General features: G+C 42.8%; 1 protein-coding gene across 2 annotated transcripts in view; it reads left to right on the top strand.

The window, feature by feature from the left end:
* LOC125880936 (ankyrin repeat and fibronectin type-III domain-containing protein 1) overlaps positions 1-22,263 on the top strand; it is a 166,744-nt gene that overhangs the window by 40,530 nt on the left and 103,951 nt on the right. For both annotated transcript variants that reach the window (XM_049563778.1, XM_049563777.1), the window contains one exon: positions 6,232-6,470. In XM_049563778.1, coding sequence (XP_049419735.1) covers positions 6,232-6,470 — 239 coding nt within the window. The remainder of the gene's footprint in view (positions 1-6,231; positions 6,471-22,263) is intronic.

The raw sequence follows: 22,263 nt of genomic DNA, 5'->3' as shown, positions 1-22,263 counted from the left end.
CTGACCTCTTAACGCATAATGTGTGTGCCTCTTGAACTATCGATCAGATAAGCGTGACGCCGGAGATTCAAGATGAAAGAGGCCACTAAAGCTTAAACTAAAGCCTCAGATGTCAAACCTATCCTGTTTCCTTTCAAACTTCCGCAAACGCTTTGCTCCTTTGATATTTGCTCCACCTGACGGAGAGCACACGGCTGCTCGCTGTCTCTGCAGCAGCATGTGCAAGACAGATATATCCGCTCTCTCTTTCTTGCTCTCCTTCTTGCTTATAAATCAAACACAATTCCTTCACCTGAAAGGGAAAACTGTCATGGAGGATCCTGAAGCTGTAACCTGCTGACAGAGATAGCTTTCATCGTATGGATGGATGAGGATTTTTTTAAGGATGAAGACATTTACAGGTGAAGATTTTATGTGAAAGGAAACCTGTTGTATAACGCTTTGAACCATACAGATCAAAAGGAGCTTTTCTGTAAAAACTCTGAATGTTAAGTTTATAAAAAACAGCACCAAATATTAGTCCAATATTCATCTGAGCATTTCTTAAGGATATAAGATGCTTGCTTTTAAACTGTTTCAAAAGTGACCTACATACAGTATGTTTTAATACATTCATAATTTCTCAGTGGATAATTAAACATCAGTTGATTCTGCTTCTAGCAGCTCTAAGGCTGCAAAGTGGGTCATTTGTAAAGTAATCTTCCTCTCCAGCCCTTTAACACTGCGTCCAAGACACGGACAGACACCACAACTGTCAGGAAGCTAAACAGCCGTCACATCAAACATCCTCACACAACCTTCTCCTCATTCACATGCTCTGACAGACACACAGTAAACAGTGGTCTGTCACCGCTGATTGACGGCCCCCAACTCGACTTGATCAAATGCTCCCCACCGCCACAGACACTGCCACCGCCACCGCCACCAGATGGGTGAGAATTGTCACATTTCAAGCGTCGGGATGAGGGAAAACACTGCGTTATTATCATCCTTATTTGTGATGTTTAATACAAGAGAAGCTGGCGCAGGAGGCCCTCCTCTTCCTGAAACCGCGCTCTGTCCTCTGTGTAGCTTTTGAGAGAAAAGGAATGTGCAGCGTTACAAAGACAGAAAAGAAATGGCAAACATCAGAGGAGAGGAACTTATTAAAATAAGGCAAAGTCTGCCAGTTGAAGTAAACCAGAGTCCCGATGGATTCGCAGAAACAGGCAGCAACTCAGGAGGTGCCGACTTCGAAATAAACTCAGACAAGCACAAAGTTTTCACAATGCAGTTAAACAACACAGTCACTCAGAGTCCCAGAGCCACCATGCAGCCCTAATTTTAATTTTGACCATAAATAGACCAGGAATTATTAGATGACACAACCTAAGAGTGAATCTTTCAAACGGCATCCATTCCAAAGCACCAAGAGCAAGTGGGAACATTATATTACTTTATTCCAAATATTATTGAAAACAATTCTTCCCAAAATAGTAAAAATTTAAGGGCATATTTGCATTTTGTTTAGATGCAGTGAATATGAGGCATTTCCTTGAGCATGCAGCGGTTCAAATTCAAGTTGTACTACACAGAATTCTCCTTAAAAACAATGTATAGATTGAGACGCAGAGACTCTGCCCTCTGCCTGTATTTTCTCATTTCCTGCTTATTTTCTGTGCACTGGATGTTAATGGAAGTCTACCCCCACAGCTCTCAGGTGAGGTTGGTAGCGACCAGGTGCCAGACCGTAAGTAGGAGGCATCCAAAAAATGCATATATCTGAACCTGGGTGGGTGGGTTTTACTTTCACTAGCGCTGGCGAGTGTGTTTGCAAGCAGTGACCAATAATCCTGCCTAGTAAACCTTTAAAGCAATGGTTTTCAAACTATTTGTGCCCAAGGCAACCCATTAATGGATGAGCCAAAATTTCACTCTTATCACAACTTAAATATTTGTGTTTATTTACTGATATCAAATAACAATTGACAACCAACTGTTACTCATGAAACATTTCTTAACGAAATGAGTCAAGAATTGATTTTAAACTTTTTAAAATTACATCAAATCACCAATATCACATCCATTTAAACAGGACATTATGTAAGATAATGTGATGTGTTGCACGCTTGTAATTCTCTTGCGTGAACGGTGACAAATAGGTGAAATAGGTCCCTGTGAAGGTGAATTAAATTAAATTGCATTTTCTAGGTAGAGTTTGCCTCTTTATTAGGAAATGGGTGCACGCAACATACTCATATAGTCAATTAAAAATTTATTCATAACTCTTTGTATAGGCCCAGTTGAATATTGGAATAATAATGTGTGGTTATCACAGAATCCCATGGCACACCAGTGTGCAGCACCACACCATTTGAGAACCACTGCTTTAAAGACTGAATAAATAAACATGAAAAAAAAAGAATAAAAACAGAGACATCTTGTGATGGGATCACTCTTACCCCCAATTCCACATACTCCGCCTGCGTAGCGCAGCGCAGTGCGTAGCAGATACGCTCCCATTCTAGTGACTAGCTTCATTTCCACAGTGAGCGCTGCGCAGCTTCCCTGGAGTGTCCCAGGAGTGCCACGGGACTCCGCTTTGTCGGAGATACGCGCCAGGTCTATTTTTCAGCGACTGCACGTCCATTGCACGCCAAGCCATTACTCTCAGATTGCACCAAACCGGAAACAGAACGCACACAGCATCCGGTAAATTTCAAAATACAACACATTGTGCAGACTACAGATTGTAAACTCTCAATTTTTTAAAAATCACGTCACATCCTGTCGCGCAACTTGTCGGTCAGTGCGAGGGTCCGAGGAAAGGTGGACGAGGAGTAACTCATAGTTGAAGTGGAAAACCATAGTATTTTGTAAGACACCACACATCCTTTCTACAGGGATACAAACCGAAAGGAGAAGACCTGGTGTGAAATTGCAGGAGTTTTGGGAATGAATGGTGCTTTTTATCGCGTGATTTTGCAGTTTCCACATGTGAGTGCGGCACAGACAGAGTATGTGGAAATTGGGGGTTACGGTGATACAACGATGTGCAACTTAACAAATGTGTGGCCAGGTGCATAAAGTTGGGGAGCCAATGTCCCCTTTCTTTCTTCGAACTGTCTTATTTTGTGCCCCCTTGCTCGGACCACACCCATCTTGATACTCAAGCTTCATTTTGATCTTAACTACACACCTCTAAAGTTTCAAATTCTGTGCACAAACAGACAGACAGAAAACCACTTAGCTTCTGTGTTAGTTGTACCTACAATAGGACTCTCTAGGACCACATTTTGCCATGTTGACATACGCAGACTCACAAGGTGAAGAAAACACCAGCCTTTGCGATGTTGTCATGGCTGGCAAACACTCTCCCTCCCTCCCTTCCTCCCGCCAGCTCACTTCATCTTTCACTGTCCCAGTCTCTCTCTTGTTTGAACTGCGAGAATGTTATGTCCTCAGTAACCCCACTTTGGTAGAGGAGCATTGAGCCAACCCCCAGCCCCCGCTGTCCTTATCCAATAAATCTTTACTCTTACTGCTTCTAATGGTTTTAGACTTAATGACACTCCTGTCGTTAAATCTTGACATTCCATTTTATGTCCTCACATTACCTGTCTGAGTCTGATTGTCTGTCTGCGTCTATCTCTTCGTCTGTTTTCCCTTGCCCTACTGCTGCTCTGTTGCAAATATCAAATCGAGAGAGACAGTCTCACGTTGCCCCTTGTTGCCTAGCAACCACTGTCATCGACCATGATGCTGTCTCTCCCTGTCTACCACTCTCTCTCTCTCTCTCTCTCTCTCTCTCTCTCTCTCTCTCTCTCTCTCTCTCTTAATCTCTCCAGTAGTGCTGAGAAAACTTTTTTGGAAAAAAAAAAATTCAAGTTGTTTAATAACCCAGCTACACTTCATTCACGGATTTAAGCAACATCCCGTATTAGTGACAAGTACGCCTCAGAGCTCGCATTGGGAGTTGCTCCCTAGTCACTTTGTTGCAGTGTTATTTGGCTTAGCTTTGGGAGCCAGATGCGTTTTGGCTGCTGCTCAGACAGTGGAACTGATACTGTAATATTTCACACTCTGAAGATCATTCATAAGAACTCACAAAGACAGTCACTGCCAAAAGACCTGCTGCAGATTTTTTTTAATAAAGGATGTTGTTACAAGTCAATGCTAAAGCTTAATATACTTTCCTGAGTATACAAACATTGGATGGTCACTCAAAAAACTTGGAGGGTAAAGCTCTAAAATATTTTGCTGGCTCGCATTGTCTGAAACTTTAAAATCCTTTTGTAATTATTAGTCTGTGTTAACCAATCTATGATCTAACTGGAGGAAAAAAAAGCACAGCCTGATGTCAGTCTTAAATTGATTGAAAGTTGTATTTAGGGATGTCCCAATCCAATCTCGATTCAATCCCACTCAGTGGTATCGGGCCAATCAAGGGATTTCTGTTCTCTCTCCTAAAGTCTGCTAAGCTCCTCTGTGTGTGTTCTTCTTCTGGCATATGTCCTAAGACCTTCAGCTCCGTTGAGGCAAGCCAGTCCAGTGATTCATCATCCAGGTCAATTGGACCACGATTGCCAGTCGGTGGCCGGTGTTTGGGGCAGCTGGTTATTATGTGTTCCACAGTTTGTAGTGAATCCCTGCACTGTCCACGACACCCCATTTTTTCATTGTACTGGCTGGGAACATCTGTGGGGTCTTCAGTGTAGCTGGGGGGGCAGGACAGCCTCCATGTGGCCAGAGTACTTGCAAGGTTGCATGCTCCTTAAGCGAAACCAGTGTCTTCACAAGGTTCACAAACCGCAGCGCTAGTGCTTCTCCCCTGTGAGTGAAAGACCAGGGTCTGAGCCCTGCCCCTGGCAAAACACCACACACCATAGAGCCACCATAAACGATAACAAAATACAGTACCTCATTAATGTGCACTTATTTCAATTCAGCTCAGTGTAAGAGTCTCTTGTGACACACTTACCACACCATTGCAAGTGCAGCAAAAAACAAAGCAAAAAGCCAATCAGAGTAATTTATTCATGTAATCTGCTCAAAAGATGTGCAGATGATGAAAATGAACACTCAATAGAATGCAGTTCATTCAGGTAACTCAGGGAGGATACTTCTAAAAGCAGAGGAATTGCCTCAAGAAGGTTATTTTATAGCCTACTTTACCTGGTAAAAAAAACAAACATTAAAGGAACAGCTTGGGCGCAGAGTTATGTTAAATTGTCAAGCATATATATTTGATTGAGTTTGACTTCAGTGTACTTGAAGTTTGTGCACTGTGCAGAACATTATCCAGGAAAACAAACGTATTGGATTGGGACTCTGTATCTGCAGATACTAAATATTTAATGACTCAGATTGGGGAGCAAAAAACTTGATCAGGACATTCCTGGATATTCAAAAAAAGTGCTGTTAGCAACTGTGACATTTGAAGCTTCATACACCGTGCTCAAGGTTTCGATATCTCAACTTTTTTTATTGATAAAATGGTTCATACATTTACATTCCACTGGGCTTAGTTTAAATCTTTATTAGCATCACATGTGACCATGCTTCAGTATTCATGGTCTAAAAAAACAGCCTTTAACATGGCTTTTTTCACTGGAAATTATTTGTATGTACAAGTATGTAAGTTGTATGTAGTTGCTTACCCAGCATGCATCAGGTAAGTAACTGAAAGACCAGTAAGTGTTTTTCACAAGTGCTATTAGCCAGGCATCGGACGCTGACAGGGCGTCTGACGAACATCAAATGCAGAGTGATGGTAGTCGGCTGTGATTAGTGCAACAGCGCTCCGTTTTGACAGCTCACATCCATCTCTGTTGTGCGACTGTGAAAGCCCAGCCATCTTGTCAGTCTGCAGAAAAACACGCCACCGTCGCAGCAAATTTGTTCCTTCCTCTTCATTTTACATGAGCCATCATTTCTGTCTAGCGTATGGAATCATAATCAAGTTGTTAAGGAGGCAGGCTGAGAATAATGTTTGGGTTTAAAATATTCTACCTCAAAAGGAAGCTTGATTAGATTCAGGAAATATTTTATGAAAGCAATCAGGGGATGACATTCCACAATTTGCGGAGTAAGTTTGCAATGATTATGCTGTAGCAATAAGTATTCATTATCTGTCTCACATATCTCAAACCTTTCTTTTCCCTTTTTATTTCTTCTTCTCTTGTTTCCTTCCTTATTCTCTCCTAATGTCATCATTTGTTCTTTTTGTTCCTCTCATCTAACCTCCTGCAGGGGAGCTGTGGCGTTTGGAGGATGACATGGAGGGCGAAGATGAGCCTGAGCATGGTGGGTGCACCGAGGCCCGCCCTCGCTCCCAGTCACCGTTCTCCCACTTCCGGGCGCGAGCTGCCTACCTCCGCAAGAGTGTCTCAGCAGATGACCACCTGGACATAGGCTCTGACTACAGCTCCGGGACTGTGGTCGAGAGCAAGCCGAGACGTGCAGGCAAGGGCAAGCTGAAGAGAAAGTTTGTAAGTTTGATCCTTCATTTCCTTTGTCTTTTCCCACTAAAATGAGGAGTTTGGCTAAAAAAAAAATCACACTTCTCATAGCCAAACGAGTGAATTCCCCTCGACACATGCTCACACATACACCAGTGCAGGCACATGTTCACAGACACACAGTGAAACAATGCCACCTTTGGTTTTTGCTTCGACAGACGACTGAAGGTGATCGCTTAGAGGTTGCTACAGTACATGTCATCGTTTAGTACAACATGGCTTAAGGTTTTTTTACTTGCTAGGAGAATGTGTCATCATGCAGACATTCACAGCAGCTCTCAAGTGAAGACAACATGACTCTCTGTCCCTCTGTACTTCACAAGTCTTCACGTCTTTTCACGTGTCCTTTTATCTTTAAGACAACAATTTGTATTGTGCTACGTCCAAATAATATTAGTAAAATCCCTTGAATATTACTCCAGTTATACATTTTCAAAAATGAGTGAGCACTTCTCCTTTTCCAAGATAATCCATCCACCTAACAGGTGTGACATAACCAGATGCTGAACAGCATGATTACTACACAGGTGTACCTTGGGACAGTCACTAAAAGGCCACTCTAACATGTCCAGTTTATCACACTACACAATGTCACAGATGACAGGTTTTGACAGGTTTGAGTGGGCGTACCATTGCAATGCTGACTGCAGTAATGTCCATCAGAGCTGTTGCCCGTGAACTAAATGTTCATTTCACTACCTAAGCGTGTTCATTGTCGTTTCAATGAGTTTGAATTTTTCGGATCATCATGTTTGCCTGTTTGTCAGCAGGATTAAGGAAAAATTACATATGACTAAACATGAAACTTAGTGCAAGGGTGTATCACAGGCCCAGGAGGAATCATTACATTTTGGCGCAGATCCAAATCATGTAGCAGATAGACAAATAATTAGTAATTGTTTTATTGTCTTTACTTTGTGATCAAGGGCATTTGGCCTCGGCAAAGGTCTGTGCTGTCTGAGTGCCCTTCCACTTTTAATATGTATTTCACTGGATCTTTCAGGGGCAGTGATGCCAGGCGTGGGCAACAGGCTCGGTGAAAATGCATTAAAGATTCAAGACCTCTGTATTGTCCCCTGGTCACAGGATCAGGAAACTGGAGACCTCATTACCAGCCTGAACTTTGTAATTGACTCTTTGGTGTCACAGGTGCAACAGGACACCAGCATAGGCAGGGGAGGGTCTGGTGGGAGAAGTTTTCTATATTATAGTGCTGGATGTGGATGCAGTGAGATATTGCACTAATGCGGGAATAGTTCTTGAGATGTAATTGAAAGAATTCACATGTCAGAAGTCAAAAGGACTTTTAATTTTCCATCCCGTTGACACCTTTGGTGGGCTGAGTTGGACTTGGAGCACTTTGTGCATCAGACCTGGAGATCTATCGCTGGACTGAAAGGAAAGACGAGAAGCACAAACTTTTGTCACACGTCAACATCTTAACTTGAACAGTCAAGAGCACTGCTGGAGCAATGGGGACAGCACTGGACCTGATGACCTGCCGTGGATGTTTTAGGGTGAGATGTCACACAATCCTGTCTTCTTATAGCACGCAGCATTCGAGGCAGTGTTATTCCTGTGCTCCGATATAACAGTATAGCATCATATCCAAGTGTTCTCACTTTTACACTGCATGATACCTTTGACGGATGCTTTTATTCAACGTCCCTCTTCGCGCAGCTCCACAGGGACTGCAATTTTGCCAGCGAGACGGAAAACAGACAAACAAAAACACATTAACAGATCATCAGAAAGACAGGTTATATAAGGCAGCGGTGTTCTGCTTTCTTCCCCTTAACTGCACCCTATATTCTTTCAGTGTATCTCCACCTATAGGAGACAAGTGTCATTTTTTTTTTATCTTGGGTGAAAGACAGGTTTTTTTTTCCCCACAGCAGGGATGGTTTTTATGTCTTCATTTATGCTGCCTGTCTCAGACTGCCAGCCTCTTTTTCTTTTTTTTTACCTCTCTCTGTACAAAAGCAGCCACACTGGCGTGTTGGTTGCGGATGCGAGGAGAATACATTCAGAGGGGCTCATTGTCGCTCATCACTCATACCCTCTTCGGGGCACCACTTGCTTCGTGAAAATTACGGTGACAAAAGCGACTGCAGCTTAGCCCGCTGGCTGCGGTGTTAAGGCATGGAGGCGTTTGACTCTGGAGTGCAGGGACACATCAGAGCAGCATATCAGAGCCTTGTTTGTGAGGCTGTACATTATAGTTCAAGATGTTTATGTATCATAACAGCATCATCCTCAGTAGCTGTTCCTCTTATAGCCCCCGCATTGAAGGTCACACCTTTCCTGCTATGAAATTACTAGCATTTGTAGGACGTGGAACTTCTGTATCTAGAGAAAATGACACTCTGCTTTCTCCTGGTTACTCCTACATAGACAAAAATCTCTCTGGGATTGGATTGTGGTTGTTTTGTGTCACCTTCTGTGTGTGTGTGTGTGTGTGTGTGTGTGTGTGTGTGTGTGTGTGTATGCAGTGTGTGTTTGAACATATGCGACTTAATTATCAGGTACATCTGCGAGCACCGTTTCCTGCCGGAGTTTCTTACCTGATAACGTCACTCGAGTCACACCTCATTCCTCACACAGCTCCACAGTATTGGTTTGACACTGGCACTGATCTGAAGTCACCGTCATGCTCCTGGAAGCATCTTGAGATGATGACAAATTATACCTGAAGGTGGTTGTCACCTCGTCACACATCTCAAGGAGCCTTTTTTGACGTGATACGCCTGAAATGTAAGCTTAAAATACATCTGCGGTTTATTCATTCTCATCAACCATGAATTAATCTCTTGACGTAATAATCATTCTGGATTCAGTTTGTACAAGTTTGCAAGTGTCAATAACTAAGTGGAAATCTGTTTACCTTTATAAATATGTAAGTGTGTGAGAGGTTTATTTATGTATGAGTGTGTCTGTGTGTGCAAACGCAGCTGGGGCTGAGTAACCACATAATCAAAGTACAGACCGTATCATTCCTGTTGATTGAACGGCTGTAACTACATAATGCTTTGTTCGTGCTGATTTGCAGCACTTCAGTCTGACACACTCTCTGTTTGCACGATTACTCACAAAGTTTCTCTATTAAATGAAACAAGGGGAGTCAATGTTCCTTCTTCCTTTTTTTTTTTCATAAACCGGGAAAAGCAAATGGTTGTTCGCCACACCCTCCTGATTCACCAGAAACCAACGGGAAACTCACAAGATGAATTTCAAACAGATCATGTACATAGATATGTACTCAAACACACATGCGGGCTCTTTTGTACAATACTGGCAGGAAACTCAGTGGTAACCGGTTTGTAGAATGAGGCGAATGACATTCAGCATGTTGCTTTGGTCCAAAAAGCTCTGGGTCGTCTGGATTGCTTTAAGAGAGATGTCGCTGTTCCCTGTGGTTAAGTCTCTGCTGTCAGGAAACAGGCACAGGGTGTGCTCGCACCTAATCATTCATAAGCATGCACATCACACACACGAAAGACAGCCGGAGAACATCTTACGTAAATACACAGATATCAGATATTGAGACAATTAGAAGTGATAGAGAACTGTCAGTTCTTACCACCTGATCTATTTACAAAAATCAGCAGCCTGTCTCACAGGAAGCATTCACCTGAGGTAGGGACTGCAGGGAGCTATTCAAAGATTTCCATGAGTTGCAATGAGGTTTCTGCAAAGCAATTGCTTCCACCCAGCCTGACCATCTGCTCACAAAGTACCTTCAATGATTCTTAAATCCAAGAATACAGACTCTATTGTGTCCCCGTAAAAGAAAGATCTTCCTTACTTGTGTTAGGAATTAGAAGGCATCTTTACGGTTTTGAAACGGGCTCTGCGCTCGACAGCAGTTAAGTTGTTTATTTCCCATCTGTTTCCACCAGTTTTTGTGTTGCAGACTAACCCTCCTTTTGGACGCAGTGTGTTGTTTTTGCAGTGAATCATGTGGCTTTCCATTTGTTGTTTTCGGCTAAGTCACCATCTGATGCATCCTCAGATGGCATGTGATACCTCAAACGATGGAGTCAGACATAATAGGCGCATGAAGCATGGAGTTATTATCGTCTGTTTCCGTGCTAAGCTGAAGTAATGTAGCTAACTTGAGTGACTAAAAGGGATATGATAGATCTGGTTTGGTCCACCAAGCTCCTGGAAAATTGGTTCTCTGTCAGCTGCTGCCATCCATTTATATTGGTTTTGCTCTATTAGGATGCTGGGCTGATGGCGGATAGCCAGCATTAGTGAGCTTGTCAGGGGGAAGTGGAGCGTTTTATATGGGAGTGTAAGTTACACCAGGACCATACTGACCTACACTGGCTGTATGAGCCAGGGACAATCAAAAATACATATTGTTCAGTTACCTGTAGTGCTATTTATTAATCTAGATTGAGTTGGAGATATCAGCCGTAGAGATGCCTTCTCTCCAATATAATGAAACTAGATGGCACTCGGCTTGTGGTGTCAGAGCAGCAAAAAATACATTTGAAAAACTCAATAGCAGTGTCTCTTTCCAGAAAACATGACCCTGTTACTCAAGGTAAAAATACAGAACTTGTTGTGAGCAGTTTCATGAAGGAACTATTTTCTTTCTACTGAACTACACCCACCAACCATATCATGCAGAAGGAAGTGTGCATCTACTCATGGATGAGAGGCTTGTGCTCGTAACCGCATGAGATGGAAACATTAATGGTGTCCCCCTCGGCCTTTTGGTGATATGATTGGCAGGTGTAGTTCGGCAGAAAGAGAATGGTTCCTACATGAAACCGCTCACAACAAGCTGTGTTAGCATCCGGATCATGATTTCTGGAAAGAGCCCCTCAAGCCAAGTAGGGCTGCAACTAACGATTATTTTCATTGTCGACGAATCTGTCGATTATTTCTTCGATTAGTCGACTAATCATTTTATCGAAAAATGTGTCAAAATGTTGAAAAATGTCGGTCTGTCTCTCCCAAACCCCCAAAATTATGTCATCTAATGTCTTGTACTCACGTCAAAGGGTTTTAGTTCACCGTCATGGGAGAGTATGTAAAGCTGCCAATATTTGAACATAAGAAGCTGCAATAAGAGTATTTTGGGGTGCTATTATAGTACTTCTCTATGAAAAATGACTCAAACCGATTAGTCGACTACTAAAATAGTCACCGATTATTTTAATAGTCGATTAGTCATCGATTAGTCGACTAATCGTTGCAGCCCTAAAACCAAGTGCTATCTAGTTTTGTTATATTTGAGAAAAGGGCAGACAGGCACATTCTGCAACTCACACCAAAACGATCCAGACTGATAAATGGCACTACTAGTATTTTAGGTTTTGGGGTGAATGGCCCCTTTAACAGCAGCTTTGCTTGTGCTTGAACAAAAGGTGAAGAGCATATTTGAGTTTGAAATGAGATGAAATTACGGGACGTGTATGCCACCCTAAGTGCTTTTTTTTTAGCAATACCATGAATACTCAACTCTGAGGAATATTCTTATAGAGAGTAGTGTTTGTCTTTGTTGGTGCTGTCACGCTGTTGGGTAACAGCAGGGAAGTGCAGTGGAGGGCCTCAGTGTGCACAGCCACTTAATTCTCTGATTACAGTCATTAAAAGGTGAAGTGGTTGTTGGTAGCGACACACCAGTATAATACCAGTTAAGCGTCCAAGGTGGGGTGATCATCAAAATATTGTTCTTGTACAGTGTGTGCCTCTTGGGCACCAACAAGTACACTTGGACACATCCACTGAAAGGCCAGGGATGACAGATGTTGAATGGCACACTGGCAGCAGTTGGAGAGCTCCACCGTTCCCTCGAGCTGCCCAACTTCCAGCGGCCTCAATCAAAACAGGATGCCTCAAGGCCTTTGCAGCATTAGCACAGTAATTACTGGGGTAATTAGCCTGATGATGTGGCCCACGTGGAGTCAGGGGAGGGCATGGCGATGGGAACTCCTCCAAGCTGTTTTCCTTCCAGTGATATCATCCTCACTGTCTTTATCTGTGCTTTCCCCCCTTTCTTTAATTCTATTTTTTCTGTGTTTGCCCCATTCACTAACTCTCTCTTTCCATTAAGATAATGAGAAGTGGAACAACAACTCCTTTGGCATTGAATAGTCCTGTGGTCACTTTGCAAATCACTCCTAATTAGCTTGATGAACTCAACTGACTCCATAATACATTTGCCAAGGTACTTAAGAAAAGTTTCACTACTCTAAATATGTATATGTCCCTGCTGATTTGCCATAGTGCTAGCAGCTACAACAAATCTTACTTACATGGATACCCTGTCTATTAAGAGATTAGAGTTTTGCTCATATTTAAGTGTTTGTAGTCACATTTCTAGACGTGTGGACGGCCAATCTGTGGACTTTTTCATTTACATTAAGCTTATTTTTATTCCTGCAACTCACAAATAAGCTTAACTGAAATTCCAAATTGCCATCGTGAAGAATCAACCCGCTGTAAGGACTGCGAGGAGGACTGAAAACAATGTGCTCCGTCAGTGCTGATAAAGTGGCCTGGTGAAAAAAGCAGTTACTCTCCCTCCATCACATCTGCTCCTGGTATCACGACTCTGCCACTGTGGCACTTTTCGATCTCAACGCCTGCCTTTTAAATTCCACCTTTGGGCGCTTTTTGTCTGCTGTATGATATCTGTAATCTCCAGGAGGGGTTTTTGTGCTTTGTGTTTCAGTTTATTTTTTGGTGTACCTATTCTCTCCCAGTAAACCTCATGTAGCACACTGTGGGTCCGTATCATCTTGCTGCAGTGCATACAACCATATGTTTAAAGACTTTTTGCCCTTATTTGATAGAACAGATATAGTGTAAAGGGGGAGAATGACATGCAGCTAAGGGCCGTGGGTTGGAATTGAACCTGCAGCCACTGCGGTAAGGACACAGCCTTTGTGCTTGGGGTGCCTGCTCTACCAGGTGAACTAATGTGCACCCTGAAAACTATTATTATTTTATTCATGTACCTGTTTAAATGTCATTTTAATACAGACTCTTTGGACTGATTTATTTTTAATCAAAGGACAGGCTGTTTGCTCTGAAAATTGAGTTGTAATCAAACACCTTTCCTAAAGAATATTGTTTTAAGTAAATGGTATGTCTTAACTTTTATTTAGTGAGTTGTCATGTTTTGTAGGAGAATATGACATTTTCATAATGCTCGACACAAGTTGCCACACATTTCAGCAGCTTTTATATACAATTTGGATATTAAAAAATGTGATTAATGATTTTGAATAATGATAATAATAATTCTGCATTTTATTCATAGGCGCCTTTCAAAGCACTCAAGGACACCTTACAAGACACAATTAAAAAGCAGCAATGTATCCATAGATCATAAAATTCAAACAATTTTGTAATATACAATAAAAGTTAATAAGATGACTAGACAAAAACTGTAATTATAAATGTTAAGTATAAAATCATCAGCATAAAATCATCATCAGTGCAGGTCACCATATATGTGTGTCTCCCTTGAATCAGACTGAATGTGCCAGCTTGAAAAGGAGCGTTTCTAGATGCGATTTAAAAGCGGAAAGGGAGTTAATATTGCGAATGTCGTAGAGAGTGAATGTAGCTTTTATAATATACGCAATACTTAATCACAAAATATTTAACTTTATTGATTCAATTGTGCTCAATTTTCACTATTTTCTGAGTGTTTTTTTACTTTAAGACTGGTCGACTAGTCTAAGTTTAAACTTCCGTTTAAAAGTCACAGAAAAATAGTTGTTAGGAACATCCCGAGTCAAGGTAAACGTCTTCTCTGGTAATAAGATAACAGATTTTATATCCTCATTGACAAACCAACTAACATAACTTTCGAGACTTTTTAAAAGCCCTGGAAACTCACACAGATTTGCTCTCATTCTAGCTGATTCGTCATTTGCTCAGGGTGAATAAAATACATGTTCTAATATTAAATTAAGAAAGGTGTAAGACTCAGGAGTCAGGAGGTGCACACACTCACACAGTTCCCAGAGTGGGTCTAATCAGCCAAAAATACCAAGGTGTACCAAGCACATGTAGGTGCCTTCACACACACACAGTCATATCAGTGTAGTGGCTCACTTACCAGTCCAGCCTACAATCTGTCACCTGGGTCTTCATTATATATTCTACATACAGAGTCCTTTAACTCCAAACCCCTGGTTAATATTCATTCATTCACTCATGTATGCTTCATGCTTCTCAGCTGGATGCCTCTGTCAGCTTTGTTCATCCCTGTAGCGGCCACATGGTGGCAGCATAATGCCATGCAATATCACTCCCGCCTTGCAATCCCTCACCTCGCTGATCTCAGTGCTGTGTCTTGTGAGTGTGTGAATGTGTGTGTGTGGCTGAACTGTTACCTGGGTGGTGCTTGAGGTTTTCTCTCCGGTGACTCATTCATCCTGAGATGACTAACACACAGACACCGCAGTGGACAGTCATAACTGCCATCGGAGCCAAGGTTTGGGCTGCCGACGGCCTGCTAACATTATCTATGGAGACTTTTATTGGAATGCACAGCAGCAGGCGAAAAACAGGAGAGAGAAGCCAGACCCTTGGCTACTTTGTCGAAATAAAACAGTGGTGTTTTTGTTTGCTCAGCATTCCTATGCCGAACACCGGTCTGACAATCAGGGCTGTGAACTGGTGGCTCAGCAGGCTGAGACCCATAAAGTAATGAAGTCACAGTTTTTAGTCTGGTTCATGAGCTTTCCTGCGTCTCTCTTCTGTCGGCACCCCTACTGTATTACAGACGGAAAAATGATTATTGCGAGTAAACAAACAAAGACGAATGGGGTTTGGTGGAGTGTCTCTTGATATAAACTGATTTTCAGCACATCATTTTTCATTAACTGCATCAGTGGCTGAAATCAATTTAGGACACCAAAGCCAGTGGTGAAAGTTAGTTGTAGTTCAGAACCAAAGTTAGGTTCAGAAAAATGCACAGCTCTAATGGTCTGGCTTGGAAAGGCGCATTTATGGTTAGGCTGGTTTATGGTTGGCTTTTTTTCTCTACACACTCATATGCACTTACTCGAATACCCATACACACAACTCACATCATCACACATAATTCATCACCATTTTCAGCCATCGTCTCCCTCTCTGTGCAGTGTACTATTTTCCATCCTGTCCTGTTATTTCACCCTGTGTTTCTAAAAGGCTGTTGCTCTGGTTTAATGGTCGAGAGTTTGATCCAAAGGAGGAGAACCACATTCTGGTTATTTAACTTAAAAAAAAAAAAAAAAAAAAAAACAGGGAGAAAAATACCACTGGTTTGAATGTGCTTGTTCTGTGAGACCTCTCTTTGACACACGTGCACGCACACACGCTCACCCAAAACAGACCAAGAATGGCATGGGAATGTTTTCTGCAGCCACTTTGGTTGCCACTGGTAACCAGTGAAATGGTGTTCATTAACTATGTAGATTCAGAATTGCTCCTCTCCTGATCTGTCTCTTTCTAGCTCTCCATCACTCCCCGCCTTTCTTTCTCCACTCTGCGTCTTTTCTCCCGCAGTCGGGGCTGGGGTTTGGGTTTTTTACTGACATGGGAGCTCTTGCAGAGGATTACTGTGGAGTCAGTTGTACGCTAATGATGATGTATAATAATCTCTGCTCTCTCTCCTCCGCTCTCCACGTTGACTGTTTCAACTGAGAAATCAGACTTCTTAACCACAGGACATATTTGGGGCAGTGGAATTACACGCTGTGCTTGCTCGATTTGTATTCTCTTGTTGTATTTACCCTGGCTTCACCCTCTTACAGCGTGCACAGGCTTGACCGCTCTCCTCTGCATAGAGAAATGCACCAACCTACTTGGCCATCCAGGATGTGCCCTAGTCTTTCCGTGATCGTCATTCTCCAGCAGCGCTACGATTTCCGTGACAACTTGGCACAGCGAGACCCAGACATTGGGTGACAAACTTGATGATGTGCAACACCATGCCTCAGGCTTTTACCCTTAACGACCAACAACCCCAGCTGACTTTCCGGTTGTCTTCAGGTGATGATGACCTGGATGGAAGGAGTCTCTCACCTCACCACTTCCCCTGTGTTATATCATTCTCTCCTTTAATGTGTCATGCAGGGTGTGAGGTGGCAGAGGCTGACTGAGCAGTTGGAGCCTCCAGTGGTGCTCAAAGCTCTCTTATGATACCTATTTTAAACCATAGAGGAGCTTTTCCCCCTTGAAATTCCCATTAGCTGTCTTAAAATTCAGGGAAAGGTTTTCCTCGCTGTATGACATCATCGTCCTCCAAGACTTTAATGCTCATACTGTGTAAATTATTAAAACCCAAGACATCAAGAGCTTGACATTTCAATATTTTCTAATGTTCTGATTCAACGGGACTCATGCTCTTCCATCCAGAGCCATCGGAGGAATCGCACCGTTTGTCTCTTTTGTGTGCTCGAGCAAACTATATGGAACATGCAGTCTCTCCGCAGCTGTTGGTCTGTTATGGTGATGGGGCTCTTGGCAAGCCCTTTTCCAAACAGAGGCTCACACACTGGCTATGCGAAGGCATTTCACATGCCTGTGAGCTCGCAGACTTTAGATCCCCGGAGCCATTTGAGCACACTGCACCCATCTTTGGAGGTCGTGTTCAGTAAAGCATCGGTAGATGATGATACAGTGATACAGTACTTGTTTGGGCCTTTGACCTGTTGCTGTGCTGCTAATATTTCTGGGATTGTTCTATATTTTGTAGTTCCTGGTGGTCAGGTGTGGTAGTGTAGCGTCCATCCCAATACAGAGGAGATCTACCCTTCGTTACGCGTCATTCTCCAGGCCCCTGAACAAATTGACGATGCTCTGCAGCCCAGTGAAAAGGGCACAGAAATGATATTGGTCAAGCCTAAAGGGCTCATTGGAGAGCTTTGTCTGTCTTCACAGAAATCCTGTCAGGCTGCAATATGTAACCTTCATACTTGAATACTCCTGTCTGTTAGATTTGTCTAAATCTCTGTCTTGTATCGTATTATCGCTGTCTCTTTCACCGCTCATCTCTCTTATTCGGCGATATTCTTAAAGGTCAGCCATTTGTCTGAACATGGTTGCTTGCATTTTGTCTCTTTACTTCTTCTCCCTCTTCTCAAAATGTTTATTCGCTCTCCAATCTCACACCTCTATCTCTGCACCCCCCCCTCTCCTTCCTCCCCTCCACTGACCTGCCCTTAATTGGTCTGCTTCGGTTGCACCTACAGGATCCAACCAGCTGTCAAACAGATCCCTGCCTGTTGAGGTTAACCTTAAGTGGGCCTGAGTCGGGGCCAGAGCCCGGGGTTTTGAGTGGTTCTCAGGGTCTAGGGCCTCGGGCACAAAAGGAGGGCCAAAAGCATTTCTTTGAGAGCACCAAATCTCCTGTCTCCTCTTCTCCCTTTCCCCGGGCCTCCCTTCCTCCATCCCTACCTCCCTCCATCCCTCCTTCTCTCTCTCCCTCTACCCCCTCCAGACTCTCTGTCTGCGCTGACACCGCCTTTAATAAGGGGGAGCGGGGTGCACTGTTTATTTGTGTGGTGCGAGGTTAAAAACTTCCCCCTTAATTGACATTCCGGTAACACTTTCCAATAATGGGGCGAGCAATTTCCTTGAAATTGATGTGTGTCCACCGCAAGGAAAAACATCGCTTCTAGCTTTCACTGACCCATGGATGATCTACACTTGCGCCGTGTCTTTGTTTGTGTGTGTGCGTGTGTGTGTCAGCGTGAGAAATTGCATGAATGGTCTTTCGTTGGCGGTCACAATCGTGTTTGTGTGTGTGTAACAAGGCAAGCATGCATCATACTCATACTGCGTCTCCGCTGCTAATATGTGTGTCAGTGTGTTCATTCATATGAGTGTGTGCATGTTTTTGCTGTGCTTTGATTTACACTGAGTGTGTGCATACATTTGTGTTGCAGTATGTGTAGTTGTGCTTGCTACGCGTGTGTTTACGTGTCTGTAATTATCTTGTTTTCAGAGCTTTTGTTAGCCTAGTTATTGCTTGCGTGCCCTATATTTCTGTACCCGGTGAGGTGGACATAAATAAACAATTCAAATATTTTCATTTTCATTTAACCCACACGCCAATGAGTGACAGTCGCACCACGTCAAAACGCTAAAACAAATCCACAGTAGAAAGCCTATTTTGCCCTCTTGCTCAGTCAATGTCTGTCTGTGAGAAAGTATGCAAACACAAACATCTCCCTCTGCTGCAGACTGCATCCTTGGCCTAAACGGTGACCACTGGATAGGACTTGTGGTGTAATGACGGTTGGTGTTAAACGTGTGTGTGTGTGTGTGTGTGTGTGTGTGTGTGTGTGTGTGTGTGAGGGGGAGAGTGAGAGAGAGACGGGGAGAGAGCGTAAGAGACAGCGTGTGTCAATAAGTAGATGAGTAAGTGTGATAAATGTGTAAGTATGAGTGTGTGTGTGTGTGTGTGTGCGAGCGTGTGTCTGTGTGTGGCTGCAGGCAGACGCTGGCTGGTTCCTGGCCTTGTCATTCTGTCTCCCACACGCTCTCTGATGTGGTTTGAGGCTGCGGCTTTCACTATGGAGGGGGATAGCCACCGCACACACTCACACTGTTCTCACATGTCTGTGGAAACACACATTGCGCGTTGGTATGCAGTCACATTCTCAGAAATGCAGACGCACACGCTGAAGCGACGCGCACACACGCAGACACGAACGCACAGCTCAACCCCTGAAGGATGTAACAACACAACAGCGGCTTGCCAAAGTGTCTGAATGGACGCCGGAGCGCGCTCGTAGACTAACACACACACAGCGCTAGACGCCATCCGTGGTGCTGGTGGGCTCCCACAATAAGCGGTTAGTTAAATAATATCAAAGACAGATGTTGGCTCTGGTCCCATCATACTTTGTGTGTGTGTGTGTGTTTATGGTGTGTGTGTGTGTGTGTGTGTGTGACTGAGAAAGGGAGTACTGATATGCAGATCCTTGGGAACACATGTTTCCTTGGAAATTATTACATGTGTGTAGATAATTGTCACTCATTTGTAGCATTAAAGAATGTATGGAAAATACAAATAACTCTTAAGTCTAACTATAAATAACTAACTATAAATATTTCTGGGAAAAAAAATCCCTGTTCTTATTTTTTATGACACTCTGTCATCACACTATATTGTTCTTATTTTTTTTAACAGTGTCTGCATTGTGACAAATAAGAATACAGGAAGAAGCGATGCAGCAGGAAATAAGATAAAGAAATGCTTATTTACAAGGCTCCCTACATAAATAAATAGATGATTGTACAAGTTGTAAATCATCAGTTATACACACAGTAAACAAATGATCAGTTTATTGAATAATTACTAAGAACTATCTCTCACTATATTATTTTAATGATTTTTTTTAATGCAGTGAAAACAAGCAGACACATTTATTTATCGCTGCTGTTGTTTGGGTGAACACCTTACATTTATTACCTTCCGTGATATAGTACATCATGAGGAGAGCTAAGCTGGCAAAATGACAGGGCATCTGACACACACACACACACACACACACACACACACACACATGCACGCACATAGGCACGCACGCATGCACACACACAAATATAAAGTAAATCCATGCACACACACTGTAGAAAAACCACTGTCTCTCTTGTACTTGTATACACAAACCAAAGAGGTTCTCTCTCTCACACACTCCACACACACACACACACACACACACACACACACACACACACACACACACACACACACACTGACAGTGAGCCTCAGCAGATACTCTGTGTTACTGACCTCTCCTGGTAACACAGTGAATTGGATATTTTGGCACAACACATGTATGTTTACACTGATCTCTGATCATGTCCCCCAGTGACAGAGTTCACATCCACTTATCAGTGAAATATGCTGTGTATCATGGGAAGGGACAGGGAGTGGAGGGGGAGGAGACAGTGCCTCCCTCACTTCTGCTCATCATCCATTCATCCATCAATTAATTAACCACCTGACTGTTGTTTTCTCTTTCCACCTGTCCAATAATTGGGCTTTACACTCACTCAAGACCTCTGTGTGTCTGTGTCCTGTATCATTGCTCAGGTTTGCATATGTGTTTGAGTTTGTGCTTGCATGTCCATAATTATCAGCTTTCTTTACTGTAATGACATGTTGATTAGAGACTGCCGGTGTTGTAAGGTGGTTTGCAAACTGTAACACTTTCTAAGGTGGCTTAGCTTTGTCAGGTCTGGTCTGTTTAAGGTGGACTTAAATCATTTACTGGAGCTTGTGTTTACTGAGGGCGACAGTCATGTTGTCATTATATTAATATTAGGGCTGTGGCAGTGGTGGAATCTGTCCTGCTGTGATTAAAGGTGGCTCAACAGTGCCACAGGTGGTATTACAGCCATTTTTGTGAATGACTTCATTTATCCTGATTTTGGAGCTTTGTAAATAAGCTTTATCGTTCGGCTGTTTAGGTATGTTGTTGCATTTTAAATGACAGAGATGACACAGTTTTAAGAGAGATGAAATACTTATTGATTGTTAAATGCATAACACAGAGAGGCAATGAAGCGCAACAAGGGATGCAGTGTTTTTTCAGCTGGGACGCTTTGGTTGCATCCGGTTGCTTTGATGCTAAATACTCTTATCGGCACATGGTAGAGTAGCTTCTTTCTCTGGATGAAGGCTGAAGCTCGTGGGGAGAGAGGACAAACCTACCGATCTGTGTGGGTTCAGTACTAATTTTCCTTCCTTCTTGTTGTTTAGCAATGTGACAGTTGTTATTTCTAGTATTCGTAGGGCTGCTCAATTATGGAAAAAATCCTAATCACGATTATTTTGGTCAAAATTGAAATCACGATTATGCAAACGATTATGCGGTGCACGTGATCTCTATCTCTACATGGTCACACGTTTACAATTCTCCACTGAGCATGGTGGAGTTCGGCCCCGATCACTTGCCCGTCACATTATCCATAGTCCACCTACTTGACTGGCTTGTGGAGTGAATAGAGGAGAGGATGGGAGGGGCGGTATTGCGCATGTGCGGCTTCCATAGTAGACAAAATAACATCTCCAGGCATCCGTGGCCAAAAATCGTTGACTCTCGATTTCATTAATTTTGAAATCGTTTGACCTCAAAATCGTAATCACCATCACCAGACGATTAATTGCACAGCCTTAGGTATTTGTTCCAACAGATGTGCAAGGCTCAGCACAGAATAGATGCTCAGCGCCTCTTCACACTGCTGTCGTTGGTAGTGTAGTGTAAATAGGCGGCACTCCCATGAAAAAAAACAAATCATAGTGGGTTGTGGCATCCCCTGCAGTTGGCTTGTCATTAGTGGGTTGCAATACTGTAGTTATCGCAACAGCTCCAATTGTTATGAGACTAGATATCATCTTAGATTTTGGATATCATAGTAGTGTAAGTGTTATCGTTTGCTGGTTTTAAAGGCTGCATTACAGTAAAGTTAATTTTCCAACCACACCAGACTGTTGTAGGTGTTTTAATATTTGCCATCACCCACTTAGTCATTATATCCACATTAGTGATGATGTTTTATCAGAAATCTCATTGTGTAGTTTGTGAAAGCACTAATTATCAACCCTACAATATTGCGCTATTTAATTTCCCAGCCCTAACATCTGTGTCATTATCTCATCTATAGCTTCTCACCATTTCCAACTACTGCCAATCTACTGATATTGAAACAAAATGCTAAGTTACTTCCTAAATGATGAACTAGTTTGTTTATCACGGCATTCTTCAGCTCACCCGTCACCTCACCG

This window comes from Epinephelus fuscoguttatus, linkage group LG20 (genome assembly GCF_011397635.1).
Source record: "Epinephelus fuscoguttatus linkage group LG20, E.fuscoguttatus.final_Chr_v1".
NCBI lineage: Eukaryota > Metazoa > Chordata > Actinopteri > Perciformes > Serranidae > Epinephelus > Epinephelus fuscoguttatus.
The sequence above is the reverse complement of the archived record's forward strand: the minus strand, read 5'-3'. Positions and strand labels throughout refer to the sequence as shown.